Genomic DNA, 19,840 nt, shown 5'->3' on the forward strand with positions numbered 1-19,840 from the left:
AGTCATAAGAAGAAAACTGCGTAGAATACATTTCAATACTCTGGGATGTAGGACCTTTTTTTAGCGTTTCTCCCAGCAAACTCGCTGATTTATTTCCAAGATTTCCATGATTACACTCAAAAACCCTACAAAGATCGAATTCTGTGGACAATAGCGTCTCGATATATTTTTATTTTTTGTCCGATGAGGTTCCGTATGAATAATCAAAATCAGGAAATTCTATCCTGGAGCGCTTCGGTAAGGGGACATTCCTGTTTAATATCCACACATTCTCTTGACGGATTCAGAATCGTCTAAATAGATAGATTTGGGCTCCACGGCATGTAGTGAACTGGCAAGGAAATATGCATAATTTCTTTTTTTTTACCCGTCTTCTTCTGAGCTAATGTAAAAAAATCTGCTCAGGACACTAAATATGGAGAACAAAAATTGTTCTGGTGGGAGTAAGAAAGGCTGTCTGTCCAGATGCAGGCGTGTCTAGATGTAATGCTTTGTCCTGGAGTACAGTCACGAAGCTTTAACATAATGTTCTGAATTGAACATGTTCCTCATTTGTTTGCCATTTCAAGCTCTTGATATCAGAAACAAGAGACCACTATTTAGTCATCAACTTATTCAACCCAAGGGGTAGATACGGAAAGGTTTTTTAAATAAATTTTGGAATGGTCCTCTTGATCCGTATTCAAGGAACAATGCAGCAAAATAAAGCTGCGACAATTGCACTTTCTTAACTTATTAGCACGACTTCTGAAAAAAGAGAAAGAATGGAAAACCCAAAAGAATTCGCACCATTATATAATTAGTTATAATAAATAAAACTTGTTCAAATCTCACCCAATTCTTTAATTTGCAAGTAGAGAAACAGACTTGACATAGTAAGGCTGCATTGCTTCATAGCGATGAATGCCATACTTAAAAAAATAAGGTTCTGCATATAATATGAACATGTTTGACTATCGGAATCTAAGTTGTTGGTTTGGACTCACAAATAATATTACTTGCACTCAATCTTACAGTGCCTCTGTCAAATTAGGTTTCATAGATTTTACAGTAAAAAAAAGGAGTTTTCCTAAAATTTTATAGATTTTAAATAATTTTATGGCGTTTCGTCAAACATGATTTTTATTACAAGAGCCTATTCAATTTCAAAGTAACAAAAAATTTATTAAAAAATTGGAATTTAAAATGGCTACGTAAATTAAATTTCAAGAGAAATGTGTTGGGTTTACCACGACATTGTTTTTTTTTCTTCTTTTCGTTTATATGCGTAAACACATGTTGTGATGTCAGGTCTAAACATTTTTATATCATTTGTTACTTTATGGGTAATAGATTCCAAAATAATATGAACACGTTATTCAGAATGAATAGAAGCTACGGTTACCTCCATCTTAGCGGAGTCCAATATAAGGCTCTTGAGTACGGCTAGAGATTGGTTGATCCTTGCCCGTCTTCTCTTCTCCATCAGTGGTTTGTTAGCCTGCAATCATAGACCATCCCAATCTATTCATTGATTTGCACACTGGAAAGCACTAGCGTGTTCTCGGCCTTGCAATGGAATTGCTTTTATTTAATATTATTATTTTTGTTGTTGGTTCACTTACTGCTAAAACTACGTCACGGTGCAACTTGATCTTTAGAATAAATAGTTCTTTTTATACGGTTTTTTAAAAATGCTATCCCAGGCAAATCAAAAGATTTTGAATTTTAACAGAAATTTAAGTTGAAAAATAAAACAAACAACTGCTCAAACTAAGAAAAGAATCAATCACTTTATAAAGAGCTGAAACTGTAAATTGAGGAATGGCGAGTAAACCTGTTGTTTGACAAATGTTTCAGATCACATAAAACCTTTAATGTTGCTGATCCAACGTCGGCAAGTTCTTCAGAAATATGCACTCTGACAAAGCATCTCTACGACAATATTTCAGGATTCCACGAGTCTAATACCGTACTGAGAGTGTTTGAGAATATTGTGTATTGTTAGGAATCGAGAGTTGCTAGGAACTTTGATCTATTCAAAAGTGATTGATTACGAGTGTTTGATGAGCAAAAATCAATCAATCAAGGCTTCAAAACCCTTGTTTGTAAAAAAAAAAGAAAATTGCTGTAGGTAATATTAGATTCTGATAGTTCATTCTATATTCATCACAGATTATAAGAAATACTTCAGGAATGCAAATGTTCCTGAGTTGTACTGATTTTCTATTCACAAAGATTAGAAAACAAATAATAATTTAAGGAAATGGAAGATACATGTAATAAAAGTAAGAGTGGCTAGCACCAGTTGGATGGATTGATAAAGATACCGTGACGAGCTGACCACACACCTATTTAAAGCCATCTTGGACAGTTGGAAGGAAATATTGGTTTTTATGGGCAGTGACTTTTTGCCCATAGCGCACGGGCTACTCCTTGTAGAGAACGAAAAGAAAGAAACTACATAATTTTTTAATCGAATGAGCCTTGAGATAATTTGAGACTAAGATATTCCGTGCTAATTCCACCTGGAACCAGCAAAGAGTAGAGGACAATTCTAGAAGTTGTAAAAAGAATGTAAGAGTGCTATAAATAAATAAGATGCCTTAATGAGTGCAAGCAAACGAGGTACGATTGATGTCCACAACCCATGGGGGGCCAAAAGTACCAAAAGGTCAATGTCAAAAATACTAACAAGTCAAACAGAAATGTGCTCTGGATTTAGAGCAGCTACAACAAAGTTAAAGCAAATCTAGGGGATCTTCGGTGCTAAGCAGGACCGAAAAATAAATGATAATTTAAAGCAACTTTGTTTGCGAATATTGTGCAATGTTATGTGAGCCACATCCAAATTTTTTTTAGTCAGACCATCTGGAGAGGCGAATAGCTTTATGACAATTCACTTTTTCTTTTTAACTACAAATGCAAATCTAAATCTCTGATTTAATTTATTTTTGAATCTATTCTTTTAATGTAATGTTATATTTCATATCAACGAAATTAACTTTCAAAATGCTTATATTTGAAGTTCGTCAATTACTTACTCTCCTGTTGGTAGGTATTTTGGTGTTTGTTGACGAATCAGCAGCTTGGTGTATTTGCGATGTGGTCATCGCCCAGGCATTGCGGATTCTATATTCTCACAACTACCTGAAAAACAATTACAATCATAATAAAAACTTTAAAAGCTTCTTTATAGGATTAATTTAACGTTAAATATATTTTAAATACATTTGATTGCAAAAAATAATAACAAAATCTTTAAATAAAATAAGAATTATAAAAAGAACATAAATATTCTTATTAATGTGAACGCTACTGAATGATTGGAATAACTGGGATCGTATGCAGTCTTCGATGTTATCACATATTCAGAGTTTATGAGTTTTTGTTGGGCAGTTAGAGTGCAGAAATGTTAGGAGAAAAGAAATTACAAAAGAAAAAGACTATCTGAAGGCATTACACAAGAACTTCCAGATATAGAAAATTAAGAAAATATCATTGAATCGGAACAGTAGTATTTCAAACGTTTCACCGGTTGGAAAATATTATGAAGTAAGTGAAACAAGCTGCAATAAGGAATAGCAAATGTCTTTGCATCTCATTCAACAAAAGCAAAGCAAAAAACTTACTATTAGAGTAGTCCCGGAACTAAAACATTCCACTAGAGATACACTAAATGACAAATTGTCGGCCTGCTGAAAATCTTTCATAAAGCAATAATTTCTAAAATTGTGCTTAGATGATTAAATAATACCAAATAAAAATGATAATGTAATTGTTTACGAGAAAGAGATGCAAAAAAAAAAAAAATTAAAATGAAATTAATTCTCTTCTTGATATTATATTTCTACAGGGATGAGAAAAGGCGATCATACTAATGCCTAAGAGTTACGGAATTCGGAAACGGTCATCCTAAGAGCAGTTATAGAAATAGAAAATTTTTGTTTTTACAACGATTAATATTATCTGACGATAAGTGCGCCAGAAACGAGAGACGACTAGAAAACAAATTTACCATTTCTTGGTGGGTTGCTGAAGTTTCATGGAGTCTTAAACTAGATTCGATATACAAATTTTCTGTGTTTGAGTCATGTTGCACACATAGCCAATTTTAAATAACTACTTTTTCGGACTCCAGGGACCAAAAACTATTTCTAGTGATAACAAAAATTGAAACTACGCGATTACAATAACTCCTCTTTAGTAAGAGAAAGTAAAAACTAATGAAAGAAATATTTCTTTTTTTGAACGATTATTTATTTATTTTGGGTAGGTTTAGCCTTGAAGCCCGATGGAAAGCAACCCCATGAGTCATGATAAATTTAGATGACTAAATAGAACCAAGTTTTTAAGGAAACATTTTGGAACTACAATAAAATGAAAAAGGAATACCGATTTTGAGTTTGTTCGAATTCAAAAGAACTACTACCAGAGAAAACACTATTTCGAAAATTTGAAGTGATCTTGATATTTCTGGCCAAAGTACAATAAAAATGAAAAATTTTTAAAAAAAATTATTTAATGCGAGTTTATCACTCGTGCAAAAAAGTCGTGCCTTTTTTTCGGAACCTCCGAAGACTGGAAACGAACCAGCGAAAGTAGAGAATCGGAGTGCCTCAGTTTGACATACTCAAACAGGCGGTGACGGCAGAACAAAAAAAAAAGTTGAAGAGAATCAGCTCAGCCAAGAGGTTGGTCTGAAGAAGGACAAGCAACATGAGGAAAGAAGTTAGGGGAAAAACGGTGCGCAGAAGAAGAAGAGGTGAAGAAAAGGAAAAGGAGCAAGGGAAAGGGGAGAAAGCCGAATATCCTTCTCCTGTCTCTTTTTTGCTATAGTGAGCTCAAGGGCCGATGATGCCGCACACGACCAGGGCGGTGGTTGGGGTGTCACGTTGTAAAAAAGTAAAAATTGTAAAGCGTGAGGTGTCGTGGAAGGAGGGTGCAGGGGAGAAAAGCTAGTAGAGGCGGCTTGGAGGCGGGGAAGTGTTAGGGTGAACACAGAGAGAGAGTTTGGCCTGAAGGAGGAAGTGGGTGCCGCCGTTTAGAGGAGCCGTAGTGGGCGCACACGGCTTGTCGATAGGGCCAACTCTCCTCTGCCGCGTCCTGCTTGCCGTCACTTGCAGATAAGGGCCGCCCGCCGCCGGCTGCTGAGCTGACTCGTTAGTTCCTTCCCCATCCCTATGGCCACCGACATACAACCAACCAACCGCCCCCGCGCCCCACAACAAAACCCTTGTTCCCTCCGCACTTGGTCTACAACGTGTACTGGAAGCAGCACACTCTCTACAGCAGGCTGACGTGTACGAACGACGGGCTGCCTCTCCTAGTGCTATATATACACCAAGAACAGAACCACCTCCAAACCCTCCCACTCTTAGCGCTCAGCAAAACTGTCTTGTCTCTAACTCCTCAACCGAACTACATACTTGCAACCTACCTTCACTGTCTACTTCTCAGTGCTGTCTCCTGCCAACATTGCCGCTTCGCCCCCAGAGCACAACCCCAAACAAACACACTCTTTAAGAAAAAAAAGAATGAAACATCTCCTCGTCCCCAAACTCTCTATCATATGGTAATAATTTTAATTTTTATATTATTTTGTAAACACTCGCAAAACTCGGCTCAGTTTTGTGTACCAACAACTATTTAAACACTCGAACATAAATTTTTCAAAAATTCAACAATATTCATTCGGAACGAAAAAATATCGTAATATTTGCATTCTCTCGCCCGTTCCGTTATAAGAGTTCCATTCGTGGAGATTTCCAATTTCGAGTTTCTGCCGGAAACACACGTTTCCCTTAATTAGGTGCGTGTTTTCCGCAAATTTTCTCATATACCAGTTATTTCGAGAAAAAAATTACAAATTCTTTCAAACTAAACGTAAAAATTTTTTAGTAGTTTAGAAATATAGACAACTGTTTCCTAAAAAGTAGTAATACCTTGAAAAAACATAAAATTAAAAATATCTACAAAACGGAGCAGAATCGAGCCATAGTTTATAAAGATTTTTTTTGTTGCAAATGGTGCCCAGAATCGCCTCCCGAAGTAACGGTAGTCTTACGCTGAACACCCTGTATAAAAATCTACTCTCGATTTTACAAAATAAAATAAAATAAATAGTTATTTATTTAACAAGTGTGGAAAGTAGTACTTTTCCTCACGCGAGGCAGGGTTTGCACGCACGAGCGAGCGAAGCGAGGCGAGTGCAAGCGCAAATTGCCGAGTGTGAGGAAAATACTTGACACTCGAGTTAAATATTATATTTTTTCTGCAACCATTAGATTTATGAACTAAAAAAATTAAAAATTTCATTTTACAGTCTACAAAAAGTAATTTATTTATTATAAACATTTATTGTTATATTACAATTATTTACATTACTTACGTATTTACATTACTTATTACATTTTCTGCTGTTTCTTTTATTGATGGAGTGTTTTCTAAACAGGAATCACTAGAATCCATTTTAAATTTCTATAAGGTAACACTATAACCTTTTTAACTGTTATAATTAAAAATATCTAATTATTTATTAAAGTATTATTTTTATTTCTATATTCCTTTCAATTTTTATTTTATTTTTTAATATTCGTTTTTTAATTATTTAGTTACGTTAAATAAGCTTATTAAAGTTTTACAGAAAATATTTATGTTAATAACAAAACTTCTTATATCAAGGAGGCACAATAAAGTTTTTCCACACACTAGTGCGGAAAGTGACACTAATGGGAATTTTTCCCTACTAGTGTGGGAAGTTGGGCATTACACAGTTGATTTTAATTGAATAATGAGAACTTCCCTACATGGTTGCAGAAAAAATTCTTTAATTGAAAAAATCGGAGTTTAAAAACTGTTTGATAGGCTGTGAGAAGTTAAAATTAATATGAAGAAGAAGCTATGGGACTAGTAGAAAAAAAATGAAGATCGGACTGCCCAGAAGAGTGTATAAAACACTGCGAACTAAAAAAATGTATGTTAAAGATATAAGTAAAGTAAAGTAATCGCCCATTTTTTTCAGGTGTGGCTTAAGTTCAACTACCAAATTAGGTGTCGTGGAAGGTGGTGGAAGCTCATACTTTACTATAAACAAATAAAAAGTAGTCATACGCGGGATTCGAACTGGGGATCTTACAGTTACAAAGCCACGCTCTTGACCGCTAGGCCAACACCCGCCCATATTAAAGATATATTGCAAATCTAACGGTTTGCTAAGCCCAATGCAATCACTATTCTAAATCAAGAAATAAAGTGTAATGTGAGGTTGGCGTCAGGTAGTTGGGCTACAGTAAGCAGCCAAGATCCCAAGAAAGAAGAACGTAACGGAAAATATGAAGGATAAATGTTGGAGCAAGACTGGAATGACGAGAATATTGGTGATCCCAACTCAAGAAGCTAAGTGAAAGCTAATGGGTTAAAACGTAGGAAGGAAAAAAAATTCTCTGTTCAGTTGCCGATAAATACTATTTTATATCCTACATCTGAAAACACAGATCACAAGTGAACTTAAATTCTAACATTATGAAAAAAGCTCCTTCAGCAAAAAGCAGTTTTATAAACATTAAAGCCTAGGTGGAAGGGTTTCCATTAACGCTGAAAAAGTGATGTTTAAAGTAAGATGTTAAATTTTATCAGAACTGCAAATAGTTTGTCACCTTCAAAATTAAATAAAATGAAGCATCCATTTCTAGGCTTTTTCAACATATAAAATAAATAAGAAAAAAAAAGAAAAATAAATTTGCTCTTATAGATTTAAACACATCTCAGTTAATAATAACCGAAGCATGTATTAAAAAAGAACCGATTAGTTAGTACAAAATCCGACAGATAGCATCAACAGGCAGGTTTTTTTAAGTGACCATGTGGCTTGTTGCTGCATTCTGACGATATTTTAAGCTTACTGTTTTGTATTCTTAAAAACCCAATTCGTGAGCAGGGTAAAGCCAGTAGGAAAACGAAATGAGAACACAACATATATTACATTTGTAAAATAATTCATACAAATTTAGTATGACACCCTCATAATTCAGTTAAGTCAACTCGGTAAACCTTTATTAATTTATTCAAGGATTTACTCCGTGGTCATTGGCGCCCGGAGCTTTTTGCAGGGCACTACCGGCCTCAGGACAGTGTTCTCTCGTTACAGACTACACTGTCCATCACGGAACAATAAGCTGCTATATGAACCTGATAAGAAGAGCAAATCTTGGGTCCAGCAGCTGGATTGTACTCGGGATATCCTCGTAGGAATCACCTCTCTTAGCTGATCTCTCCTTCGTTAACCGTTCTTTCATTTTCATATTTATAATGAAAAACTATTTTTTAAACGTTTAGTTTCCCTCAATAGACATATTTTGGGGGAAATTTACTAGCCCAAAGAAATATTTACCTCTAACGAATGGAGGCTACTTTAATAGGGATCTTACGCGTCCTCTAGGTGTAATTACCCCGCTAAACTGTTCAAACACTGTACCGATAGCTCTAACACCGAGTCCTGCAGAGGTAGTTGCTATTGGATTTAGCTTATCTACAGGAAACTCTAGCTTACCATCTCAAATACTCATCCATATTCACACTATAAATGGAATAAATATTAAAAAAAAAACTTAAGGGAGATGTTTAGAATCACATGAATGAATTTGGTTTTTTAACAACCATGACTCATAAGGACTGATTTGAAAATCTTAAAATTAAAACTCAGCTCTGTTCTTGTTTAACGTGATTATACCAGTTAATCATAAACAATTATTCGACATTACATTTTTATGTAAATATCAAGTCTGTTCAGGTATGAAGTCCTACTAAAGGGCATTATTATCATTTTAAAAACTACTGCTTACTAGCCTCTTTAAGGTCATCAAAGTGCATTTCAAGTAATAGTCCCGGAATAAACACCTTCTCCAACCAATTTCCGCCAGCTCTCTTGTTATAGATGTAGAGCCTGGCATCTGAAATAATGGTATCTTCAAGATGTACTACACATACCCGCACAATTGCGGAAGTGTAAGTCAAAAAACAAAGTAAGGTTAATGGAACAATGACAATAACTATTCCAATTTAGGGTCTCACAAAAAATTATTCTTGCAAGTTGTAAGTGTGGGTAAGGAGCTAGCTCAAATACTCATTGCCCAGAAAACAGAATCTAGTATTTTGGAAGTATTCTAAGGTTTAACGCGGTGCATGAATTCCCAAAGAACTTATTAAGTTACGTTGCACAGAACTTCTTGACTTCTAGTTTCGTACAACTCAGGTCTGGGTCCTACTAAAAAAACAGAAAAATGATACAAATCTAAGAAAAATGCTTCCTCTATCCAGGTCCTCTTTCGTTTTTAATCGCATCTTTGACCAGCAGTATACAAGCTTCAGATGACGTGACTTTCATTGTTATTGCTCTAAAAAATGAATTTATTTCGATAATCCTAACAAATAAAAACAGTCGATTAGATCTGGCTAGTGTATCTGTCTGCAGCATAACACAGCGCTACCAGGGAGCGGAGATCAACACAAATTAAACATACGGGAGCAACCTTGTGAAGGTAACCTTAAACTCTCTCTGTCAACTGGTATAATACGAGTAATTATAATAACATGTCGACCAGCGTCCGACTGACAAAACTTGAACGAACTCATGGTATTGGCTTCTGTCTCTTTTTTTCTGCAAAAAGAAATATTTAAACCGCGTAAATTTAACCGCAGAATTAATAAAGTGGAGCAACCAATGAAAATTAAATCACGTCTAAACTAAGCCAAATTTTATCATAACGGTGATCAGATCTCCCAAAATGAAATACATTGATCGCTTGGACCATGTGAATTGGTTACTCGGGATAACCCAGAACAACAAACTGAATTTCTTTCCAACAGCCAGGAGGGGAATGCGAAATCCAGAAAAATGGCAATAGTTAGGTCTCCTCTTTCGAGCGGCTGTATAATGGAAACATCTCCTGTACAAATAGGCCATCAATCCCCAATGTTACTCTGTACTTGATAGTCCTGCAGCAGCAATGTCAAGAAACTTTCACACAACACCAAATCTTCATTTTAGCAAGCCACGTCTCTCCGCGAAAGAGTAGAGTCGACTACCTTCACGAGAAATCTTTAATAGTCCAAGAACGGTCTGTCCCTATTCTGTTCGCTCAAATTGCCTCTCCAGCTCCAAATAGTCGTCCAAACTCACTGTGACGCGATACAGACCGCCAACAATCTTCAGGTTTTTTTTAAATATAATCTTCTGGTCCTGCTTAACAGACTGTAAGAAAGGTATAATGTAACATTTATATTGGTAACTTCTTTCATATCATAATGTATACAAGTAGTATATTTATAAATATCCAAACCAAAAACATCATCTAACCATAAAAATTAGTTTATCCTACGTGATGAATAGGTGCTGACAAATCAAAAGCACTTCAAAGGTCCTAAAGCAATCTAGTCAGTGTAGTAAGTCAGGCAAAACAAGGTGAAGTAAAACCAAGGTATTTATTAGGAGAGGGGGAAGCCTTTTGAATGTTTCAAATAAAGAATATTGTCTAATTTCAGTGCAAAAACGAAGAAAGGTTCATGAATTGGGCAGTGTGGCTTTCGAATAAACGCTTACAAATGTTTCGCATGAATTAAGTTGGATCTACAAAAAGCACAGACAATGAATTGCCATTTCTTTCGCGGATGACCTGGTGTTGATGATAAGTTGTAGCATTGAAAGTTGAATGGCTCACATAATAAAACTAAATTCACTACGACCTCACAGATCAATTAGTGAGTGGTTCACTTAAGAGACAATATTTTTCAAGGAAATTTTAAAATTCAATCACGAAGATAGTGGCAATGGTCACCAGTAATCCTCTGATTGAATAACCACAGAGTATTAATTCGATAAATATTGCACTCGCTAACGTAGCACACTTCTGCTCAATAGCTCAGCCAATAATAAGGGAACAAACCCTGCCGAAACTTTTGATTATTAGAGAAAAACGAGTTATCAATATTTGCAACAAACAAACAAGCGTTTAAAACGTAAAGAAAAAGAAGGTCAACAATTATGTGAAGCGCAAAATTTCATTTTCTTATTAGTATAATTATAAAATGGAAAATTTTATTTAAACGTTAGTTTCCCCTCAAAAAAAAAAGTGGTTCTAGTAGAAAAATAGATGATTTCTTGTCTTGTGTTAAAGTCTGGATAAAGGCGAAGTTACAAAGTGTGCAGCAATACAGACCACGCCCCTTAACACTTAAACCCGCAGATTTCAAATTTCAAGTTTCTTCAGAGTACAGAGAGCATTTAAATTAACTTTTTCCGGGTTTCAAATAAAAGTAATTGCATTCGAGTGAGTACATGGCGAAGTTTTAGGAAAATCAATTCAAACATTTTCAAAAAAAATAACAAACCAAAAAAATCACAAAATTATTCAGTAGTAGCCTTTCCGTTTAAGCGCGTTTCCCTAACTTATAATTTCAGCATTGCTTATATTGTTCTTTGACATAATGTAGGTGGCTTAATTTTTTGTACTTTGTACTGATGGAGCATTTCAGCAGGAAGCTTCCAGAAGCAGTTACCCCGGAAAGACAAACTTCCTGGAAACGTTTATTTTTAAGTGGTTTTACTGCGACTTGAAGCCCCATACTAAAGTGCACTTTATTGTAATGCCAAGTTTCACTACCTATGCAGTTTGAAGGCTTCAAATCAGCTAAAATTATCTATTGAATAGAAACAGATTAAACGAAAGTTTAACTTCGTAAAATAAATCTTAATAATAACAATTTTTGTGGGTAGCTTATCCTTACAAGGCACACTGACTTGTAACTGCCGTTAACAAGCAAAGTGGATGGAACTGCATGGGCAGAAAAAGTAGGAGTGTCTTCGAGTTGGTTTGCGCTAGTTTTACGAGGGATTACAAAGTTTGCAGGAGGATTGATTCCAGAAAAGGCTATGAAATGTCATAATCAAGAACAAGCTTTGAAAACAAAACAAAGAAAGTGGGCCTTCTACTAGAGATATGTTCTTTTGTACAAAGAGATACAATGTAGGGTTCCGAAGGAGAGAGAGGTTAAGGTTTGAGAATTTCGACTTGGTTCTTGAGAAATAACTTCGTGAACAAGGGTTGAACATTAGAAGTTGACCAAATGTAGTTAGAATACTTCTTTGAACTGTCTTTTTTAGTCTTCTTAGTTTATCTTAATTTTTAGTAACGTTAGCTTCATTAAAAATCTAAATTCCTAATTTATTTATCTAAATACAAACAAAACTTTGCAATAAAAGCAAAGCGCTACTAAAAACAAACAAACAACGGAACTTCAATTTCAATAATAATAATAATGATTATTATTCATTTAAATTATAACGTTTAAATAAAATAGTTCAGTAAGCAGTGATTGACGATACCAAAAATATTTGAGAGCCTCATTAATTGTATCAAATTCATGCAATGATTGATTCTCTCTTTCTCAGTGATTAAAGCTTGAGCAAGAGAAAGTCGGAGAGAACAAAGAGATTCCTTCATCACTTTCTCTAATTTTTTTTCGGAAATACAAAATTTTGAGGTTTCTGAGTTCAAAAAAAGTTTTTTTTTTTTTAAATAATAGTGTAAGCAGAACTGAAAAATTACAGAAAGTTTAAAATTTGTTAAAAATACAAAGATTTGATTGAGGGATTAATGCGGTAAATAATTATAAGGGCACGTGGTGATTTTTCTGTAAAAACATTCCAGCTAATCCTGCAGGGAACTTAGTGGTCTGTTTTTGGAGTTTAGGAATCCACATACCTATAATCCAAACAGTTGGTGTTCTTAGTAGGAAAAGGGTAATTCCGTAAATTAGTAAATCAGATACGAAACCGAAGTTTAAATCCCAGATTTTTGCTTTAAACTTTGTCAGAGAAGATAGTACACATTGGAAATCTCTCAGGTATGCTGTTCAATGAACTTTATCTCCCATTTTATATAGGAAGTGAAATAAGCCGCAAAAATTTGGAATACAAAGGGAATCGCTAGGGTTACGGAAGTGTTAAGGCTTATAGGTTGTTTTTAGTATTCATTTCACTTGGAATTATTTTCATGAAAACTGATTTTAAGGAACGATCTGGGAAACTGAGACTACTTGCTTTCACCTTGTTTGAAGATAATTTTGTGAGAATTGAAAGAAAATCAAGTCTCGCGAGAGCTTCACACCATATTTTATTTGCATTTTAAAAAATTGGTAGAATTTAACCAAAATTTGGAGATGACGCTAAATTTTGTTGACGCTTACCAAAAAATAACTACGTACTCAGTGGTAGCAAGATCGTTTCTACATCGCTCCTAGCCTCGCTGCTTCAGCCTATTTGTCCATATATACTTGTATATATATATACTTGTTATATATAAGGGGCGACGGGAGTAAAATAGATCTCTTGGAAGCAGAAAAGGGACTCGGTTGTCGGCGTCGTCTACAAAACTCTACTGAAGGTAGTTTGTGTCGGCCGGCCCAGACCGGCACACTGCTATCAGAGAACTGCCGGAGAGTGTGGCGTGCAGTGAATATCGCCGAGCGAGGCAGAGAGAGTACCACCGCCACAAACTTGTCTGTGCCTGCTTACTGGCTGCCTCCTGCCGCCCCCAATAACAGAGCGCCCAGTACAGACCAACCAACCACTTCGCCACTCTGTCACTCCTGCCTCTATATCCTAACCCACTCACTCTGGAGGGATTTAACCGAGATCCATACGTACGGGCTAGCCAACTGTGTACTCTCCATCTATCTGAACTGAGAGTACATACGAGCGCAGCACGGCCCAGCTTGTTTAGAGAGCTAGGGCAGAGGCCGGCCCTACACAGGGATAGAGAGCCCTCTCGTGTCCTCTTTCTCCTACATACGACACACTTCTACTAACCATCAGTGGCAAGGGATACCGCCGCAGCACCTTCACAAGCCAGTACACACAACTGTTCTCTAACACACCGACACAAACAGTCTAGCTGCCATTGCTAACAACCCTCTACACAGAGCAGTAAGCGCGCACCAACGCGCCACCATACACAGGGAATAAGGCGCGTGTGCTAGCGTTTACTGCCTCTCCTTTGGAGTATGGCAAGCCAGCATAGCATCACACCAGCCAACTCTGCACAGTGTATCACTGCTCTGTTACACGTACGCACACCGCCACCAGTTTTGGGAGTAGCGCCATCCAGTTAGGCCGGCGGGGAACAGAGTGTCGTGCTCTCTCACTCACTTTGCCGCCAACAGACTCTATCTACCCTCTCTCTTGCCGCCCTTACTGCCCCCAAAACTACACTCTATATAGAGCAAAGCTACGCCAACGTTTTATCCTTTCGGACGGCCCTCTGTGTGTGTAGTAATAAGTTGTGAGAGATGTCGCTGTGTGCGTACAGTCAGGACTAGTTCTTAGTCCTGAAGGAATGTGTCTGCCCACCTCCTCAAGTGTGTATCTTCGTATTGCAGTGAGCGAGTCGCACACGCGGCCTTGTGATCACCTCGTAATCATGTGAAGCTTTTTTTTCTTTAATAATTTATTATTATTATTGTAATTTCATGATAAAGAAAAAAAAAAAAAATCAGCAAATGGAAGCTATCTTTTTCATCGTTTCAAAATTATTTCACGCGTTTAATTTTGAATTCAAAAAACTATAGATTTTGATGAACTATATCTAAGAGGAATCTTAACTATTTCTAATCAGTTTTTATTTTCAATGACTACGATAATGCGGTAACATTCACCGTATTTCTCGACAAACCGACTTTTATTTTTTGTTCTTTAATCTATTTCAAAAAAGTGTCCTGAAAGGGCCTAAGAACCAGCGTCGCTTTTAGAATTATTTGTAATTACCAAATTCAATAGAAATATCGTTGGTGACGTTCTGTCAGTTCCCAATAATACTGTTTTTTTAGTTTCAGAATTTGTGATGACAGGGAGCTCTATCTCAATTAATTCCACAATTTTCTGCAATTTTGAAGGCCGCATCCGTTGCGGTAGTTAATAATCTATTCTATTTTTAAACGCGCTGTAGAATTCCAGATAATTCCCAAATTTTTCAACTCTTAAAGAGTCCATATTTCCGTCTCCAGGAGATTAATGTAGTCTTCTAGTTGGGGATTTCCTAGGAGTAGTAACAGTGACAGGAGGCGAAAAGTGGGCCCTAAAAGGTTGTCCATATTGACTTCTTTTCTTCTTAAATCACGACTGTGTCCAATTTATTATGTCGCTATCCCTCAAATGTTCTTCGAAAGCTAACATCATCATATCGCCCCTTACCACTAAAATATATTGCTTCTCTTAAAATCTCGCATGTGTGCGTTAATAAATATGAAAGAAATTTTTCCACTCTTCAAAAATATTTTTTTTTTTCCTGGAACCTCATCTATGCTACCTAAATCTAATTGAAAGAACTGATGATAATGCGCAAATCCGGCACTTCGGAATCCATAGGCCATCCAGAGAGTTTAAAAGTGAATATCTCTAGGATAGATTTCTCTTGCGGTAAGAAAACGTAAAAAATCTGGTGTCAGACACACATGATTGTATCTTACTACAATTCTCTATGTTCTTCTAACCTCATTTTTCAAACTCTCTTAGATTTAGACAACGTTTAATTCTTGCCAACATTATTCAGGATATAGAATTGCAACTTGGACTGAAATGACTTTAACCTAGCCCCATTCCTTCTTAAAATGTCCTAAAACGGATTTTCCGTTCCACATTACTCAAATAAATGTATAGATCTGCGCGGAGAGGTGATGCATTAGAAGTTTGCAGAAAGTCACTTCCGCTAGTGGTACCCCCTGAGGTAGGATAATTCTTCAAGCTCGGAGTTTATCGGTAAATTTACTTTCCTTTCTAATGGATACGATTATACTAAAAATGGTACTTTTAAGAGAAATCTAACCAATCTCTTCTCTACGTAGGGACCTTAGTCGAAGAACATTTGAAGTAGGAGATGGAAACCTGTTTGTGGTACATTAAGTTTAAAGAAAAACGCTAAACTATTTTCTCGAAATTCTAATAAATTAAAATAGTACTCTCGGGTAAGGAACATTGGCCGCAAATTTGCTGTCGGTTCCTCGGGTGGGGCCCGATAAAAATACGAAGTTTTAAACTTCCGGCGATTATTTTGGAGATATTCTGATCAATTCCTAAAAACATTTTTACGGATCCAGGGAACCATAAAGCTCAACATCAACCAAAAATATGATTGCAATACTTTGCTTAGCTTTCAAGCGGAAGGGATAAAAACTTTCCGTTTCACTCAGTTTCAAAAGTAGAAATTTCAAATGCAAAAAAGCTACTAATGCAAGACATGATGTTGTAGATAGCACTAAAAATACTTCTATAAATTTAAATTCCGTATAACATGAAAATGGCAATTTCACCTTAACTTCTTAACTATTGGGAAACCATTCTGTTATAAATATATTGATAAACTGTACTGTGCATGAAACGGCTTCACCGTAGATATATATAAAACATAATGTTAAGCTATATGCAAGCTGGCAATCAGCAGAAAGAAAGCGAAAAAGAAACTTTTGCTGGGATTGAAGACCATCAAGGACAAAGTGAAATGGCGGTGACGTTGGAGGCAGATGTGAGGTCAGCATGTCGGTTTTTCCCCGTCGTTTTAGATTCACCAGCATAGCTGCTCAATTTAGTCTACATGCAGCGTCAACAAGTTCACAATCATCGACAAGTGTACAACAACCTGGGACCTTTTTTTACAAGAGCGACCACAGCGAGCGTTAGCCTCTATGAAAAAGTCTTTTCTTTTTAAACTTTTTTTTTAGTGGAGTTTATTTTTTTCTCTTTTCAGGAATGAGGTGATTAAATAAAATAACTTTAATCCTAGGCAGATATTTCATTAAATGTTCATCATGCTTAGAATGTGTGCAACGTAAAAATTTGTATGGACTCATATTGCACACCAGATATGTTTCCGTAATTGATATTTCGAAATTTGTGAACTGTAACAATTAAAAAACAAAAAAATATTTTAATATTTTGCAAATTGCAAGTACAATAACACCAAATTTGGAAGTAGATATTAAGCCTCGCCCAGACAAATAGACGATTACTTCATTTTTACTTTGAATAAATCCAAAAAGAGTTTGGTTTGGAAGGTATTCTATGTGACTGCAAGACAAGAAAATGCCAAAAAAAAATGCGTCAGAGCATCTTTTAATCCAACGAGGCAAATTTTTGTTAATTTTGAAGAAAATACGTGTACCTAAATATAATATTGCGGATTAGTTTTTTGTAATAAATTTTCTGGAAAGCAGAACTACCGCTTCCAAGTTTCATCTATTCCCTTGGATTATTAACTGAACTGCAATAAACTTTTATTCTTTTCGCAGTGCGCCTCGTCCAAGTCTTTTGACTGGTACAGTTGGACGTGAAAACCCGACAGAAAAGATATCGTTGACGATGTGTTCAGATCCGTAGTATGAGATTTTCTTCTACTTTCAATATCTTAGATTTTCGTCGTGGCATGTTCATTGCACTGACCGGGTCCAGATTTCCATTCATACAGAGGTAGAGTAATCAGTTTGATGAAGAGATTTTGACTGCGCTTATGTTCCCATCATTTGTTGGCTGAGTTAACTGTTGTGCGAGAGTAAAGTGAAGTCGCATTCTCTTCATCAAACTGAATAATCTACCTCTAATGATGGACGTAAGTCCGAAACTGGCCAGTGCGCGCTGCGATGAATAAAATGAAAGAAAAATGATAGTATCAGTGCTCACACCGGAATTCGCCAGAAAAATAGAATTGGCGTTTCTTTACTTTTTTCAATAGAATTTATTTAGATTATTGATTGTAAGGAAGACATTTCCGACACTCCCCCAATGGCGAGCGCCCTTGGTGCAATAAAGGCCTCATTCCTTGTACCTCGATAATCCTTGCACTTTTTTTGGCAAATTATGAACATGTAAAACATATTGTTTGAAAAAGTAGAACTTCTCAAAGCAGACTTCTTATAACACGCTTCAATTAATCGGGAAAAAATAAGATTGTTTTAATTTTAATTCTTTATTTTGACCAAAATTTAAACAGGATTTTAGAGCAGTAACTTTTTTAACGCGAACTCCTTACAAGGAAACATGTTTTTTAGTTGTCCCCCAAATTGAAACTTAATCCATCCATCATCTACATGTTTTGAGAAATCTTCATGATTCATTTTTTTTTACAATAAAAAAGACTTTTAAAAAAAGTAATGTGGAATCCGAGAATCTCCCAGAATCGAGAGGGTCAATGTCAAGTGAAGAGAGGTTTACACTTCTCCAAGTAAATGATTATTTTTAAAAATTTTAGGGATATTCCGTTAATATTTCATAGGTGGTAATTTCGTATAATTTAGAGAATTGTCACTTTAGAGGAAGCCCCTTCAGCAGTTAATGTTAAGGACTGGATTGTACGGAGGTTCGAGGAATACTTTAAAATCCATTCCGGTGCTGCCATTTTCTGAATCAGAATTCCATCAGCTCATTTAGACTTCGTTAATATCATACAGGTGACAGATCCTAGATTACACTAAAGAGTGTCGTCACGAATATATGGGAAGGGTAAAAAATACACTTAGCATCTTCAGAGCTAAACATAAGTACGAGTATAGTCTGCCACAGACTCTAGCTCATCATCTTACCCACCCAAACTCTCTCATTAGTCAGCAGTAATACGAAGTCATAAACATAGGCACTTAATAGAACCAAATCAAGTAAATCAAGTAAATCATTAAACATTTTAAGAACTTAAATTTGAAGAAAAGATATTGGAAGCAAGTGTGATTTTGTGGAATAGATTTCTGAATTTTGTTTTAAATTTAATGCAAACAACTCAAACGCGTATCATCAAAGTTTTCTTAAATTTAGTAAACTACGAGAGCACGCGAAGGCACATCACTTCTGTATGAAACTTGACTTTTTGCGATCTCAAAAGAGAACGGTCGCAAGCTCATTCTAAAGAGGCTCGTTAGGAAATTGTAAATTTTTACAACTATCTAATATTTTGGAAAAGTCATTTTAAAATTTGGGGAAAAAATCTGACAACAGGAAGTGCGCCATATCCAATAAGTATTTCAATTGGGTTTAATTTTTCGATACCGGAAGTAAAGATTTTGAGATTTCTTGAGCATGAAAATGAACTGAATTTCATAAAAAAATTCAGTAACAAACATGGCACCTAATCTTTGAGTGATTTCCCAACATTTTACTTCTAATATTTTCCAAAATGAAAACCTGTTTCCAAATAATACAAAAAAAGATGAAATTAAAAGGACACAAAACTTCCTGTAATGCTCAAAGTAAGCCAATATAAAAATGTTACAAAGGAAAATGAAAGACTACTGATGGGCATTATGTAAGGAAATAAATTAATTTTAGAGGTTACAGCTAAAATTGGAAAAAATAAATACCGGTTAGTAAATGGAGTATTCGATTCACTGATATTGGATAAAACCTTAACCGAAATATCAGATTAGAACTTTCTACACTGTAAATTCTAAAAACCATTTTTCGCTTACTCCGACTTTTCGATTAATACTTCAATTCGAAATCATGTCAAGATCCTTAGTTACCCAATTAAAAGATTACACCAATTTCTTCTGGTTCTTGAACTTCTGGAGATATCCAAGCCAAACTCACAATTACATGGTCACTTTCATATTCAAAATAAACTAGGTAAGCCTTCTAAACTAGTCGATGTAAGCAACTATAGTTTAGCTTGCCCACAAACTCAACATCATACACTTATAACAGAGACTTAATGTCGTGCAAGACCCCTCAAGAAAACGAACCCGGTACATCTATAATGTTGCAGTGGAATTTGTTTAATAACCTTACCCTTTAAATTGTAAAAAAACTAGCTGTTCATTCATATCTTAA

At 35.7% G+C, this 19,840-nt stretch overlaps 1 protein-coding gene across 9 annotated transcripts in view; it reads right to left on the reverse strand.

The window, feature by feature from the left end:
• The window catches only part of LOC141448782 (uncharacterized), a 35,312-nt gene that overhangs the window by 7,512 nt on the left and 7,960 nt on the right, over nucleotides 1-19,840 (reverse strand). For 5 of the 9 annotated variants that reach the window (XM_074117409.1, XM_074117412.1, XM_074117411.1 and 2 more), the window contains exons 2-3: nucleotides 3,024-3,129; nucleotides 1,385-1,480 (exon numbers count right to left, since the gene is read on the reverse strand). In XM_074117409.1, the coding sequence (XP_073973510.1) occupies nucleotides 1,385-1,480; nucleotides 3,024-3,092 (165 nt within the window). In that variant the 5' untranslated portion in view covers nucleotides 3,093-3,129. Of the gene's footprint in view, nucleotides 1-1,384; nucleotides 1,481-3,023; nucleotides 3,130-13,224; nucleotides 13,603-19,840 lie in introns of those variants that run through there. The other 4 variants (XM_074117406.1, XM_074117407.1, XM_074117410.1 and 1 more) reach the window with 3 other exon arrangements.

This window comes from Rhodnius prolixus, unplaced genomic scaffold, assembly GCF_049639745.1.
Source record: "Rhodnius prolixus isolate KJV_2025 unplaced genomic scaffold, Rpr scaffold_2, whole genome shotgun sequence".
NCBI lineage: Eukaryota > Metazoa > Arthropoda > Insecta > Hemiptera > Reduviidae > Rhodnius > Rhodnius prolixus.